The sequence below is a fragment of the Zootoca vivipara genome, chromosome Z1, assembly GCF_965207765.1.
Source record: "Zootoca vivipara chromosome Z1, rZooViv2.hap1.1, whole genome shotgun sequence".
Classification (NCBI taxonomy): Eukaryota; Metazoa; Chordata; class Lepidosauria; order Squamata; family Lacertidae; genus Zootoca; species Zootoca vivipara.
In genome coordinates this window covers 59,519,863-59,536,096 of record NC_142583.1, presented here as the reverse complement: position 1 = coordinate 59,536,096, position 16,234 = coordinate 59,519,863, and the positions used below count along the sequence as shown (strand labels likewise).

General features: G+C 47.3%; 1 protein-coding gene across 2 annotated transcripts in view; it reads left to right on the top strand.

Moving 5' to 3' along the window:
- Positions 1 to 16,234, top strand: part of MMRN1 (multimerin 1) — a 71,962-nt gene that overhangs the window by 20,309 nt on the left and 35,419 nt on the right. For both annotated transcript variants that reach the window (XM_035113051.3, XM_035113050.3), the window contains exons 3-4: positions 2,481 to 2,587; positions 13,975 to 14,088. In XM_035113051.3, the coding sequence (XP_034968942.2) occupies positions 2,481 to 2,587; positions 13,975 to 14,088 (221 nt within the window). The remainder of the gene's footprint in view (positions 1 to 2,480; positions 2,588 to 13,974; positions 14,089 to 16,234) is intronic.

Sequence of the window (16,234 nt, the reverse complement as noted above, 5' to 3'; positions counted from 1 at the left end):
TCCTCTAGAAAACCAAGAAGGTTCCCGGGGACTCACTTGAGCGGAAGCGTTGAGTGGACATGAATATTTTGGAACTGAATTCCATGCTCTTAATGACACGTATTTGCTGGGCTGCTTATTCATAGTCATGCTGAAGCGCAAGGCATAATTTTAGCTACTTAAAAATGAATATTTACCCAGTTTGCCCTTAGCCCACTGCACTCCCAAGCACTCATTTTTGCCCCTGCGACGGGAATGAAAATTCAAACAGAAACCTCTATGGCAAGGATTACAAATAGGATGGCTTTTTATGTAATTTGCTTTTTAATTTAAGTTGTTGTTTCCCTCCTTTCGTTTCTAATGAGATTTTCCTTCAAGTAAGGAATGAGCACAGTCCTTTCCTATGGCATTTGTCACGGTCTTCTGGTTTCTCAAGGAAGAACCTGCACCCTCCTTTCTCTGCTTCATAAAGCAACTGGAGCAAGGAAGAGTCAGACCAACAGAACATGATCCATGCCAGGGATGGGGAACCTCTGCCCTGGGCTCCACAGATGGCCCTCTAAGCTCTCTCTGTGGCCCCTGGGACTCTCCCCAAGCCACACACCCTTATTGGCCCTGCTTCCCACCTGCTTCTTGCCTTCCCAGATTCAAAATCACTGAACATCAATGAGCACATTAACAAGAGGGGTTGATGGCTATGAAACTGGATTTTGGGCAGTGCACATTGGGCTATTACGTTTTGCAGTGTTTAGATTTTATTGTGTAAAAGCAACCAGTGCGGGAAGACTTGGGTTCATGTGGGAAGGTGTCATGGACTGGCAGGAGGCAGAGGAGCAGTGGGAGGCACCAGCTGGGGAACCCCCAAGGTGAGAAGGCTCAGAGCCAGGGGGCTGGTGCTGGGATGACAGTGAGTGGCCAGAGAGAGAGAAGGGAGCAGCCTGGGAGGAGGAGGTGTCAGAAGCTGAAAAGGGAACAGGATTTAGTGAGCAGGAAGAGTCTGTGGCAGAGAGCAGGCCAGAACCAGAGGCAGAAGCTGAAGAGGAAGGGGGCCCAAAAAGCAGTGATGGAAGTCACAGATGGGCAGGGTATAAATAATAAATTGTTGTTGTTGTTGTTGTTGTTACTATTACTATTACTATTATTACTATTATTATTATTATATCCTGCTGCAACAAGCTTGAAGTGGGAGGAGAAAAGACAGGCACACAGGTGCAGTCTCTGATTGCTTGGGGAAAACCCTGGAGAGGAGGTAAAAGGTAAAGGATCCCTGGGCCAGACTATGGGGTTGCGGCGCTCATCTCACTTTCAGGCCAAGGGAGCCGGCATTGTCCACAGCTTTCTGGGTCATTTGGCCAACGTGACCACTGGTGGAGGAAGAGGAGTGCGGGGGTAGTGCACCGCCCCTGGCAGCGCGATCGCGGCAGGGTGCCATCGTGGCTGCCGCCATGCCCATGCTGGGCGCCATGCCCCCACAGGCGGTGCACCACAGCCCTGGGACGTGCGCCAGCCCTGCCCCCACCTGCTCTCCACCCCCCAGTGCCAGAGCATGACGCTCCGCCAATGAGCGTGACTTAACAACTTCTGGCACAACGGAACATCGTGACGGAAACCAGAGCACACAGAAATGCTGTTTACCTTCCTGTCGCAGTAGTACCTATTTATCTACTTGCACTTTGATGTGCTTTCGAACTGCTAGGTTGGCAGGAGCTAGGACAGAGCAACGGGAGCTCACCCTGTTGTGGGGATTCAAACCACCAACCTTCTGATCGGCAAGCCCAAGAGGCTCAGTGGTTTAGACCACAGCGCCACCCACTCTCCTTTGAAGAGAAGGAAGCATAGCTAGCTATTGGGAGGCAGGAACCTTTAGTCTTGGCAACTGTCTCAAAGGGGAAAGCTCTACTGGGAAGAGTGCCTGTGCTCTCTAGGCTTGACGTCCTGAGCTGTCTTGTTTCTTTGAATAAAGAGTTAACTTCACTGAAACTGTTATTGCTGACTGGCTCCTGACACCCCCTTTATTTTATTTTTGTCAGATAAAACCTATATAAGCTGCCCAGGCCTTCTAATAGCTTGATATCTTTTTAGTGGGTTTATATTGCTGTGTTATTGCTCTGTTGTATCTTGTTATCTTTGTGGGATCTTTTTATTATAAAAAATATGGTTTTAATCTTCCATTGCCCAACTTTGGAAGCCGCTCCAAGATCTTTCGCTGAAGAGTGGCTAAGATGTATTTTAAATCAATGCCTACATAAATAAATAAAACCACCACCACCCTCCTGCCTCCTCAACTCTTAATTTCAACTGTGCTCCTGAGGTCTTTATTTTCACTAGGTTTGACGTGAGGCTGTTCTGTAAAAGCGTTTGCTTGTGGTCTTGTACAGGACACGATCAATAGACTTCAAAAATAATCCCTCAGTGGCCTATTACTGATGTATCATCCTGTATCATGTCCATTCATCTGAGACAGAGCCCCGCTAACGTTTGCTTTCCAAATCACCTTGCAGCTCCCAGTCAAGGACTCGCCAAGCTTACAGGGTCAAACATATGATAGTGACATCACTGGACTGGAAGTGCTGCCCCGGATACAGCGGAGCAACATGCCAGCCCAAAGGTATGGGAAGCGACGGAAATGTTAACCCTTCCTGGCGAGCAATCTGACCTGGCTACAAAATGGCTGGAAGCGGGAGGGAATCTGCTTGAAGCAGATAGAAATGGAAGCCCTTCCAGATCAGGTGTGGGGAAGCTCTGGCCCACCAGATGTTGCTGAACTACGACTCCCATCATCCCATGCTTCTCACGCACAGTGGAGGATGCTGTCCCGTTAGCAATGTTGTTGGTCAGTTTGGGTCCTGGATGTTTAATGGGGGTTGCCTTTGCAACAGGCAGCGGAATGCCTTGGACTGGTTCTGTGGGAGTCTTGGACAAACCAGGAAGCATAGCTGCCAAGTACCCCGTTTTCCCCGGGAACCCCCCGTTTTTACTTACCTTTTCCCAGTGGTCCCCCGTATCACTTCGTCTCCCGTTTTTCTCAGTTATTTTCTCCTGCCGGCGGCCATTTTTTTCCTGATTTGCCCTTCTAGGGGCACAAAAAATGGCTGCCGTTGGCTTCAAAAGTAGCTTCTACGCATGACCGGAAGTGCGTCGATGCAACTTCCGGTGTCACCCCGCCCATCTATGGGCACAAAAACTGGCCGCCGCCGACACCGGAAGTCGCATCGACGCACTTCCGGTCATGCGTAGAAGCTACTTTTGAAGCCGGCGGCGGCCATTTTTTGTGCCCATAGAAGGGCAAAGCGACACCGGAAGTTACATCGACGCAACTTCCGGTGTCACACGGCTGCCGGTCCCAGATTCTGCAGTCCGGGACTTGGAAGGTAAGCCAGGAAGAGACTGGTCTTAATCCCAACTGATCCTAAGAAATCAGGCACAGCAAAGGAATAAATCTTCAGCATAGTTAGCATCATAGGCGCCAACTCCTAGGGGTTGAGACACTTTTGCCCCATCCCAGTTTATTTTTTGAGAGAGCTGATCCCCCTCAATGTTCAGAGGGTTTTTGGCTCCACCCCCTGACTCCTCAGGACATCATGCACATGACATCAGGACAGCATGTGATGTCGGCCACATGACGCCAGTACATTGCATTGGACCCCCTCAATCATCCAGAGAAGATAGTGCCTCTGGTTAGTACAGTGGTTAATTTGGCCCTGGCGGAGGAAGCCCGCCTGGTTCAAGGAACAATTTCATAAAGTAATTACTCAGCAAATGCCTCTTGTTTAAAAATTAATAAACCTAGAGTAGCTTGACCCTCCTGACTTTCTAAGGTACGCTGTCTCTGAATGTATTTCAGCCAGAGGGCATACATTTAGACACTCAATCCCATTCCCATTGAAGTCAAAGCAAATTTATAGCCTGGGCTTCATTTGGATTAAGATTGAGGCAGATGGCAAAATGCCATGCAGACTATTGCACCGACCTTGTGTGAAACATTGCCTGCTTGAGACAGGGAGTCCTGTATTTTACGATTGCCCCCATGATCAAACATATGGCAAGTGTGTCGTGGTTTAACAGGCTTGCGACTGCTATTACTTGTTCGTGGCCTTATACGAGCTCCCCTTGAAAAATAAGATATGGCACCCACATACATATTTTAAATGGATGAATATTACAAGAAATGCCATTAGCTGCGGTAGGGAACTCAATCATCGGCGGTAGAGAAGAGGCTGTGATTAAAAATTTATGGGCAAAAATGTAGAGAAGTCACTGCTGTTCTCATCTAAGAGAAGGAAATCTTAATACTGGCGGCGGCACGGGAATCCCCTGTGGAAACAAGAGTCTCTCTTATACATGGCTGAAAGAAGGTAGATGTTTTGGGTTAACTCTAATGGGGACTGTTTGTTCGTCATGCTTTTACATCTAGGATCCCAGGCAACATGGATCTAAAATGTTTTCAAGGCTTCATAGAATCAAAGAATTGTAGAGTTGGAAGGGACCCCCAAGGGTCATCAAGTCCAACCCCCTGCAATGCAGGAATCTCAGCTAAAGTATCCATAAAAGATGGCCATCCAACCTCTGCTTAAAAGCCTCCAAGGAAGGAGGCGTGTTGCTCTTGTTATTATTGGACAATAGTGACAGTTCCATGAGCATGAGTTTGATTGTGGGCCTCAGTTTTCCCTCCCCCCAACCCAAAAGAAAGCCTACTCTGAAGGGTTGGGAGATACTCCAGAAGAAAATAGGAGCATAGGCAACCACCTTACCATTGGTCCATCCATCTCAGTATTGTTTGCACTAACTGGCAGCAGCTCTCTAGGGCTTTAGGACAGGGGCGTACCCAGGATCAAAACTAGGGGGGGCAAGGGGCAGGGCCAAGGCACGGGAGGGAAGGGAAGGGAGGAAGTGCACACGGCGGGGCGGGGGCGGGGGAGGAGCCAGAGCGCGGTGGCTGCCGGGCAAGGGGGTTGCCGGCAGCAGCAGCAGGATCAGCGGCAGCGGGGGAGTTTCCAGAGGCAGGCGGCAGAGGAGGAGCACAGCCCAGCAGAGTGTGAGTTCGGCGTTCCCACCCACCGCGCCCTCCAGCTTCCCGTCACGCTCTCTGGTTCCCCGCCGCGCTTGGCCTTGCCGGAGGGTGCGACGGGGAGCTGGAGGGAGGGTGCGGTGCCGCGGGCGGGAACGCTGAACTTGCGCTTGGCCGGGCTGTGCTCCGCTTCCGCCTCTGCCCACCAGCCCCACCGGCAGCACCGCTCTCGTGCACCGGCCCTGCTTCTAGGGGGGCAGCTGCCCCCCTACCCTGTGCTGGGTACGCCCATGCTTTAGGAAGGTATATTTAGTAACCCTACCTAGAGATACTGGTGGTTGAACCCATGAGCTTCTGCATGCAAATCAGATGCTCTGCTACTGAGCAATGGCCCTTCCCCGTGGGAAGTGGCAGGGGCCAGTCCAAAGGGAAGGGGTAACCAGAGAAAATGGCATTTCCTTGCTTCACTTCCATGTGTTCTGTAGGATGGAAGGTCTGCTTACCTTAACAGAAGGGATGTGCTGTATCCAAGCTATAGAAACCACTGTGATACCCACAGTGGGTAAGCAGTGCCTTGCTGGCAAATTTTATTGGGATCGATGAATCTGAGGTTGTCCTTCAGAGGTTCAGATTGGCTAAGACAGGGATGCAGAACCTGTGGTCCTGCGGATGTGGTAGGACTACAACTCCTTCCAGCCCCAGCCAGTGTGAGGAATAGTCAGCGGGGGTAATGGGAGTTGTAATCCAACAACATCGGGAGGACCACAAGTCTAAGGTCACAGTGCTCCTGAGTAGGCCCACTGAAATGAATGAGGGCTCCACAAGGGTATGGAAGAGCACTCATTTCAATGTGGTTGCTTGGGACATCTTCCTAGTCAACCATTTTTCTGGCCCACAATCCACCTATTAACAAACTGGAACACTAATGTGAAATTCCCTGCATCTGAATGAACCCTGAGGAGGTGCACACAGGCCAGCTAATCAGAGTCTTCCTCACTAAAATAAGATGCATTGGATTTCTATTTAAATTATATAGTGTCTAAAGTTGCATTTATGCATATAAATCAGGTATGAAAATTTTAGGAAAGCCCTCTTCTTTGATGAAGCATTCCTTCTTCTTTTTTGGCAAGGCACTGTGCCCCAATTTTGAAATTTGCTTCCCACCCACCATGTTGGCATCTCTCTCTCTCTCATCCGCATGCAAATCCCAAATGGCAACGGGCCATCAGATTCTGAAAGCCAGCAAAGTTTATTTAAGTGAAATCTCAAGGCAGGCTTGGAAGTTTCTGCTCAAGTGAAAATTTCAAGTGAAACTAGAAAAGAGAAAAGTTGTAGTAAGACAAGTGAAATTTCTTGGGAAGGTTCTGCATGTTGCTAGCCCAAATGTGCTATGGATGTTTCCTGCCTCTTACAGTATTGGGAGTTGGAGTCCAAAATCTGGGCTCCAATACAGCAGACTTTCTCCTTTGGCTCCCTAAAATTTCAGAGGTCTGCTCCATAGTAACTCAGAGAGGGGCTTTCTGTGTGACTATCCCACTTCTGTGGAAAATAATTCCTCTACTTACCGGGTGCAGTTGAATACATGTTTGTTTTGACAAGTTTTTTCAGCTCGATGAAAAAGTCTCTGCCTTAGGGGTTCATGTTGTGTTGTTTTTAAACCAAATCTTCAGTTGTTTGCACTGTTTTTAAAAACTGTTTTTTATTTGTCTTTGTGGTATTTTTGCAAATTGCCTAGAGACCCATATAAAAGGCAAATAATTAACTAATTAAATAGAAATGTTTCTGAAAACCCATGTGGGATTCCTTTCAACAGAACCTGTCTTTGTCAGGTGCAAAGAATTTTCAGTCCTGCGACTAATTCTAAACAGAAGAGGAAAAGCTCAACATTTATAGACTTTTCCCAGTAGATGGCTGTATAATGTTCACAATAACAGGAGGCCAACTGCAGTATAGAACAGCAGACAAAGGAGAAGAATTAAGAGTTAAACCCGTCTACAAAATTCACTGGGGATTTATTAAACCAGTGTAAGCGGTCAATGAAACAACTCCTAAGAGGAATCCCATTACTTTTAGGTGTGCTCCCCATTAGCACTTGCTGTTGCAGAATGAGAGTTCCCAGAGTTCTCCAGGAAGAGGGATGGATTGTTAAACCACCCTGGGAACTATAGCACCCTGAACAAAATACCACTTTCCAGCATTCTTTGGGGGAAGCCATGACTGTTTAAAGTGGAATCCTAGTGCTTAAATGTATCAGAAAGAATAATCATAGAATTGTAGAGTTGGAAGGGACCATGAGGGTCATCGGACTAGATGACCCCCCGCAAGGCAGGAATCTTTTGCCCAACATGGGGCTCGAACCCATGACCTGGAGATTAAGAGGCTCATGCTCTACCAACTGTGCTAACCCAGGTGGTATAGCCTAATATATTTTAAGTGGGACATAGGAAAGTGCCGTAGAACATATCTAGCCACATATCGTCTCCTCTGACCAGCAGCATCTCTCCATGGTCTCGGGCAGGGATATTTCCTGCTACCTAGTCATTAGAATTGGAAATGCCAGGGTTTAAAACTGGAGCTACAGAGGGACGTGGGTGGCACTGTGGGTTAAACCACTTAGCCTAGGGCTTGCCAATCAGAAGGTCGGCAGTTCGAATCCCTGCAACAGGATGAGCTCCTTTTGCTCGGTCCCAGCTCCTGCCAACCTAGCAGTTCGAAAGCACGTCAAAGTGCAAGTAGATAAATAGGTACTGCTCCGGCGGGAAGGTAAACGGCGTTTCTGTGCGCTGCTCTGGTTTGCCAGAAGCAGCTTTGTTATGCTGGCCACATGATGTGGAAGCTCCCTTGGCCAATAACGCGAGATGAGTGCTGCAACCCCAGAGTCAGTCACGACTGGACCTAACTGTCAGGGGTCCCTTTGCCTTTTTAGAGAATGCAAAGCAGGCACTCTTTCTGTGAGCTTTGGCACCTCCTTGAAGAGCGGACCTGAAAAATACGAAGTGCAAGAGGTACAAAGAGGAACTTATCAGATGCATGCCCACCCCAGAGTCACGATTGGCTGCAGCTATTAACTATACACTCTGTGGCAAACCCATGCTTACCTCTGGGTATTATGTGAAATAGTCCACCTTTAAAGGGTACAAGCAAAGCTGAAAGGAAGAGAGGGGATTGTGAAATCTGCATCATATCTCAAAGCAGCCACCTAGCTGATTTAATTAGGAGGGTGCTGCAAGGATTGACTGGGGGGAGGGGAAAACACCATCACATTGGCAGCTGTATATTTGGGAACAAAAGAATGGTAAGCAGAAGAATAAAAGGACATCCATCAGGTGGCCCTTTATCACCGGAGAGTAACTGATTCCCCCGTCAAAGATTGTATCGTCACGCTGCCACCTGATAAATCCTATGTAATTAATTGGGATGAATGCAAGTATTTAACTCCTGTTGACAGCTACGGCCTTATGAAGATAACAGCGGCCACTGAGAATGTGAACCGAGCTTCCAGCTTACATTGCAGCCTTGACTGTTGCTATGATAGGCTTTGAGGACAGCTAGATCTCACACGCCCCTGTGGAGCACCTAATTGTTGCTTTCTGCAGTTACAACAGATAGAATGTCTTTGTGTCATCTGGAAGGCTTATTCATCCCGGGGCTCCTGCATTTTGGATAGCGTCATCATCCTATCTGTCAGTCAGGAAGGACACAAGCCTGGGAAGTACCCGAGAGTCAGCTAGGAGACACCTGCCAAAATCTTGTCTGACCCAGACCCTGAAAACGCCTCTTCTGCCCCATTTCAACAGAGACTTGGAGAAATCCACAGTGGTTCAAAGGCAGTCTGAAGAGCCTCATTGCCACAGGATTGCATCCTCCTGGCCCCTCATCCCACCTGGCTGCCTTAGTAATCAGGGGTCTCCTAAGGAGGAAAGGTCCACATGGGATGAAAAATCTAGGGGCATAGGAAGACAGGAAGCTTCCTTATCCTGAGCCAGACCACTGGGCCACCTAGCCCAGTATTATCTACAATGACTAGCAGCAGCTCTCCAGAATTTCAGACAGGATTCTCTGCTATCCACCCTACCTGGGGATTCAACATGGGACATCAAAACTCATGGACATCCAATGAAGCTGAATGTTGGAAGATTCAGGACAGATACAAGGATGTACTTCTTCATGCAGTGCATAATTAAACTATGACACTCGCTCCTTCAGGAGGCAATGATGCCCACCAACTTGGATGGCTTTAAAAGAGGATTAGACAAAGTTGTGCAGGCCAAGGCTATTAACATCTACTAGCTGTGATGGCTATGCTCTGTCTCCACAGTTGGAGTTGCTGGAAACTAGAGGAGAGAGAAGTGCTCTTGTGACTGGCTCCTGTCTGAAGGTTCCCCACAAGCATCTGATTGGCCATTGTGAGAACAGGATGCTTGACCATTGTGAGAACAGGATGCCCCTTCGGCCTGATCCAGCTGGCTCTTCTTCTGTTCTTAAGCACTGCCAATCAGAGTGGCTAACAGCAGGCAAGATGGATCAGCGGTAAAAGGCATTGCCTCATATATTCAAAGTACTAGAGGAGAAAGCGACAGAGGCAGAGAAAGTGCAAATGTGGGATGCCTTCAGGCAACTTAAAACACACAAATGCTGATTGAATCAGAGCTTTTAAAATATCCTCTTTGGAACTGCTTGATCCTTCAGGTGACAGAGATACTAGATTTTTGAACTGGGTCCCAATATTAAACTGCCTTTCCTATAATAAACAGCAGTCGGAGTTAGAAATCGTATCAACTGAGCGACAAACCTCAGCTCTCTCGTCTCTTTCTTCCTGGCAACCCTGTGACCCCCCTGAGGCATTTATCTGCAAATAGCAGCAAGCCCAGTGGATCTGTTGAAACTAAGATAAGAGGGCTGGGATGGAGAGTCAAACTATTTCCCTTAATCCTTTTGTACCTAGAGAAAGGTCCCCCTCTTTATTTAAATTCAGTTTAAGGTCATAGCTGAGATCCATGGTGACTTTTCTCTTTCTTCTTCCTCCCGTGCCCCCAACAAACTGTTTCTCTAGGCTCTGATATTTAGCAATCTTCTGTGTAAATATGTTGCTGTATGCTTTGCGAAGCACTGTTCACTCACCATGAATGGTGGTTCTCCAGGGGCTCAAACCTTCTGCCTTTGCTTGGGACTGTAAGAAGAGAAGGCTTCTCAGGCACCGGGCAAATGGCAATTTATATCGGGGTGTGTGTGTGTGTGCAAATGCCTTGGATTTGGGGGGTCAGAGGTTGGGCAGGATGGTGTACACTGTAACTTTTTTGAGAGAGAAGAGGCATGGTAACATGGAAAGAGACACAGTGGTATAGCATTTGCCTTGCATGCATAAATTCACAGGATCATTTCCTGGCATCTCCAGGCAGGGCTGAAAAAGACTCATTTTCTGAAAGCCCAGAGAGTCTCTGCCATTCAGTGTAGGCAATACAGAGATAGGACTGAAAAGGCAGCTAACAACAACAACAACAACAACAACAACAACAACAACAACAACAACAACAACAACAACAAATTATTTATACCCCATCCATCTGGGCACTTCCCAACAGAATTAAAAGCACAATAAACCATCAAACGTTAAAAACTTCCCTAAACAGGGCTGCCTTCAGATGTCTTCTAAACGTTAGATAGTTGTTTATCTCTTTGACATCTGACGGGAGGGCATTCCACAGGATGGGTGCCACTACCGAGAAGGCCCTCTGCCCGGTTCCCTGTAACCTCACTTTTCCAGTGAGGGAACTGCCAGAAGGCCCCCGGAGCCGGACCTCAGTGTCTGGGCTGAACGATGGGGGTGGACGTATATTGCAGGTATGCTGCTTCAGGTATACTGGGCCGAGGCCATTTATGGCTTTAAAGGTCAGCACCAACACTTTGACTTGTGGTCAGAAACGTACTGGGAGCCAATGTTCAGGACTGGTGTAATGTTCCTACCTGCTGCTTCCAGCAAGAGAACTGCTGCTTTGATCATTCCATGGAGATCTGCCAATTCCACTTTCTTTCAGCTTCTCAGCTTTCCAAGGTTAGGTTTCATTTGGTCCATTTTCACACCCGTTTGCATTTCTTAAAAACAAAAAAACAAAAGATGTCTGCATGAAAATCTGTACACTTTTTGTGTGCATTTCCAAATTAGACATGCTTATTTCTTAGGATAGCTGCATTGCATCCTGGTTCAGAAGGTGCAAATTAGACAGATCCACATTAGTATCTGCACTGGATGACTTTCCCTCCACCCTCTAGGCTAGTGCACTATATAATTTTTCTCACAGTGACCGCTTTTTCTCCCCTGACCCACCTATGAGGACTGCTTTCTGCCTGTGACAAATGAGTGATCTGACTCTTCTACCATGAGCATAACATAGCATTTTAAATAACAGCACAAGCTAGTGAGATGGTCGAGGTTCAAAACTACAGGACTTCTGATACTGATTTTGCCAGCATGTAATGCTCGTTTTTAGTACGAGGCGAGCCCCCTTCCCTTGAAATCCTTCCTCTTTTCATAATTACAGCTGGGATATATTTCAAGGATACATGGAGGTTTTGCTAGGGTGCAACCTGCTCCGCATTCATCCTGCTCGGTGCTCAGAGCCAGCAGCCGCTGCTGGTGCCTGCTCAAAAGCCGGCTACTCTCAACTGAAATGTGTGTGACTTTGATTGATGGAATTACAAATGGGGATATATTTACAGAAGGATATCTTGCCCCCCGCCCCCGGACAACAAATGTGCTCAGAAATGTCCCGTGTGTGTGGCTGAGGTGGCCCACAGCTCACTGTTAGAGTGCTTTCTTTACAAGCAAAAGGTCGGAAGGTCAATCTCTGATATGTCTTTATATGGTTGGTAAACATTTCTGTCTGAAGCCATAGAGAACTGCTTCCAGTCGGCTTAGAATGAGCTAGTTAATGAGCTAGAACCTGCCCGTCACTGGCATATGGCCCTTGAAAGGTTGTCCCAAAAGGAATGAGGCCCTCAGACTGCGAAATATTCCCTACCCCTGCTCCAGGGCATTGTGGGAAATATATGGTGTTTCCAAGCTGCTTGCCCAGTGCTCATTGGAGCATTGCTATTGCCTATTACCAGATAAGTCCTTCAGGGTCCGTGGGAACCTACCAAAGCGCATTATGTCAACAGATCCCTCAAACTGAGTCTGGCCTCACCCTCCTCTCAGTATCCTGAAACAGCTATAACAGCTGAGTTCTGATTTGCTTGATACAACATGCACCTTGACTTCTCAACTGGCAATACAGAAATCCCAAGTATTGCAGCTTGGTGTCATCCTTACCATTGTAGTGTGATGTGCTGTGTAAACAGTGCAATAGTATATGCACAAATAAATGATAACCCATCTCCATAAAACAGAAAACGCATTGCCAACATTGTGGCAATTTACTGTAGAATCCCTGCTGCTCACACTCACTGGAAAGGGCCTCTCTGACGAGATCAGTTCAGAGTATTCTCAAGTATCTGGAGTGCAATTTTGTTCCTTCGTTATTAAAAATGATATGGTTCTCTTGAATGCCCCTTGGGTAACTGCTGAATACAGATTTAATTATTCTTCATTCTTATCTAGAGCACAGAGAGTGATATTATTAGTGATGATGGGCAAACTCCCCCTGTCTCGATTCAGAATGCGCTTGAGTAAAATGCTATATATATTTTCAAGATTGCTGGATAAATTATAGGAAATGCATCACTTTAGCTTGATTCTGTTCCGAGCTGGGCTCCATCGCACACTTGACAATGTCACCGGAAGCTTTACTAGTCCCACGATGAGAGATTATAATGTATCTCCCTATAGAAGGGAAGACAGGGACAGGGACCAGGTGACCTGTGTGTGCCTATTTGGTCTGCTGTCCAGGTACTGACTGTTGATGGACATCTTCAAGGTCCCTGATGCTCTCCTTTCTTAGGGCCCTTCAAGTTTAAACTGGACGTGGACTGGACTGCCAATCAAGTCAATAGCAACTTGACTTAATCAAACTAAATTTGACATTATTTTTCCTGCCTTAGCCAGGACAGTTGGGTGGATAGTGCCATTTTGTAGTTTAGTCACTAGGTGGCACTGGACTTAGATGCATCTGAGCAGAGTCAGAAATTCTGTTCTCGCTTAAGAAGAGAGATAATAGAGTTCTTATCCATCTTTCAGAGGTGTGTCCTCTGAGACAATGAGAACTGGAGTTTTCAGAATTAACTGTACACTGTCCTCTTAAATATAGACTCCCTTTTCATGTCTTCTCTTAGAATAAACCGCTCAGTTTTCCATATTTGTGTCTGGAACCTGAATCCCACTGTGAACGTTTCACAGACAATACAAAGGTCGGCTAGGTTAGTCCAAGCCTCAGTGAGATTCTGTCTCTCTGTCCCCCAAAATTCCAGCAAATATCCACCCCACCCCCAAGTGTGCTGCCGATTTACATCTAGTGGCTCAGAAATCCTTTGAGTATTGCGAAAGGGCATAGTTGAATTCCAGATCTGAACCTCGCACACTTCCATGGCATTCTTAATACGGGCCCATTACCTGGATTACCCTTCCCCATGATCACTGGAGCTGAGCAATGGGCACGATGTAATTACTATGTGGGGCTTGCTCTATGCCCATCTTTAAGCCTCCACTTCAACATTAATCTCGCCGCTCTCCAAGTGTTCCTAATGATAAGGGAGGGCGAACCTTGCATTAGCACGAGCTCCTGCAAATCACAATCAATTGCAACCTGAAGGAGACACTTATAATCCTCTCTGGTAAGAATTAAAGCCATTCACTATCCCCCGCCAATATGGTGGCATAGCATGTGGTCCAGATGGGCAAAGCAGCTAACTCGGGAATCAGCACAAGCGATTAGGATTTAGCTGACTAAGAGCTGGGGGGGCACTGGAGTGCACCGGCGATGATATTGCCGCGTACTGGGTGAATTAGTCACGCCGAATGTTTCATTCACCCTGATTCTTCTTCCCCGTTTTAGCCCAACAGGATCAATTGCTTCTACACAGCAACCAAGCAGAGAGCAACGCAGCTGTCGGCGGGGGGACACCAGGGAGCCCAGAGCAGCAGCAGCAGCAGGATCCCAGCGACCCAGGTCAGCGGTTGTAATTACTGCAGTCCCTAACACAATCATTGTCAACACTATTTATTAAAACCAGAACAAAAGAAATCCCCTCGGCCACTGAAAGCGATGTGATGAAGCATTGGAGTCTCTTGCAATCTTGTTTTCCTTTGTGGGGTCTGCTCAGAAAGGTGAGGGGGCAAAACAGAATATTGATAGAGAATGGGCTTACACAGGCACCATGGCACTTGGTGGGAAATTCATTTTCTGGGACAACATTATTGGATACAACAGCCCGATAAGGAACAACAAAAGCAATCTAAAGTCAGGGGCTCCGGTGACATATGTTAAATTATTGCTAATGGCCAATCTTTTCTGCTGCTGGTGCCAGGGCCAGGGGCAAGGGCTCACATCGTCAGGCTAGGGAATAGGGCACTGCCCGCTCTCTTCCTCCTTGAGGTCTCTGTCTGTTATCTCCAGGTGTATGAAGGTTGCAGGCAGGGCTACAGATGCAAATCCATGAGCAGAGCAATGAATGGGCATTCATAACGGAAAGGAGCAAGGGCCTCGGCTTGCCTTGTCCTCTCCTTCTGGGTCCTGGTGCAGATTGAGGGAGAATGCAATGGGTAGTGGTGACAGTGGCAAGGTGAGGCCATCTTGACCAAGGGCCCTGCAAACCTTGGAGTGGGCACTGGCTGCTGGTTAACGTTACCATTATTTATTAAATTTGTATGCTACAGATCACAGGGCAGTTCACAACATAAAAACACAAGCCAAAAAAACCCCAATGAAATACATAAGAAAAACAAGAACAAAACAAATCAATAACCCCGCTTGCCCCTACCAAGAAACACATTTGAAAGGGTACGGGATGTTAATCGGCTGAACACCTGATTGAAGAGGAACATTTTTACCTGGTGCCTAAATGAAGGCGCCATCTGAACCTCCCTGGGGAGATCATTGTACAAGTGGGGAGCCACTGCAGAAAAGGCCCTTTCTCGTGTTGCCACCCTCTGGAACTCTTGCGGAGGAGTCAGATGATGATGATAGTCTGGAATGGTGTGCATGGGAGAGGCACTCCTTGAGGTATATACTGCAGTCCTTTACCATTTAAGGCTTTATAGGTCGAAATCAGCACTTTGAATTGGTCCCGGAAACTAATCAGCAGCCAGTGCAGTCAAGCCAGGATTAGTACAATCTGCTCGATCTGTCTTGCCCTGGTAAACAACTTGGCTGTCGAATTCTACACCAGGTGAAGTTTCCAAACCACCTTCAGAGGCAGCCCTGTGCAGAACATGTTGCAGAAATCTAACCTAGAGGTTACCAGAGCATAGACAACAGAAGTTAGGCTCTGGTAGCCTAGGGGAGCAGCTGCGACACCAGCTGAAGCTGGTGGAAGGCACCTCGTGCCACTGAGGCCACCTGAGTCTCAGCAACAGCAAAGGACCCAGAAGGACCCCCAAGCTGATTCCATTCAATGGTCCAGAGATAACAAGCTATGCTTCTTTTTTTGTGGTGCAATGTACTATTTGCAGAAAGACAGCTAGATCATTTGGGGGGGGATGCAGTAGTATAATGTATTTATTTAAACCAGAGTTGAGATAACTCATGCCCAGGGGCCAAATATGGCCCTCATAACTCTTCCTAGGCCATGTCCCTTTCCCAAACCCCTGGCTATGCTCCTCAATAGCCTAACTCTGCCCTCTCCACAAGTGCTTTTGCACAGTGGATATGTCCTTGATTTGTGATGATGCATTTTGCTTGCCTAGATAGAGGATAGGGAGCTGTATGTTGGGTTGGTGTATGCTAAAGTCTCTGGTTTTTACTGTACAGAGGAAAGAGTCTTAGCTGCTGCTTCACCCATTTTTTCCTCAGGTCCCGACCACCATGGGCTTGTGGCCCCCAGAAGATTACCCATGAGGGAATGCAGGCAAAAAGCGGGGGGAGGCTCCCCATCCCTAATTTAAAAAGTAAAACTGAATCCTCCGTAGAAAACTAACTAGGTGGAAGAAAGCGCCACTTAGGCTCATTAAATTTCTCTTAACTATTCCACATACTCTCCTGGAATTATAACTACTCTATAATGAATATGGATTATTCAGCAATTATTTGCTGCTGTGCTTGTATGAATGTCACTCATAGCTGAAGATTCATGACAAAAATCAGAATGGCCCATTCT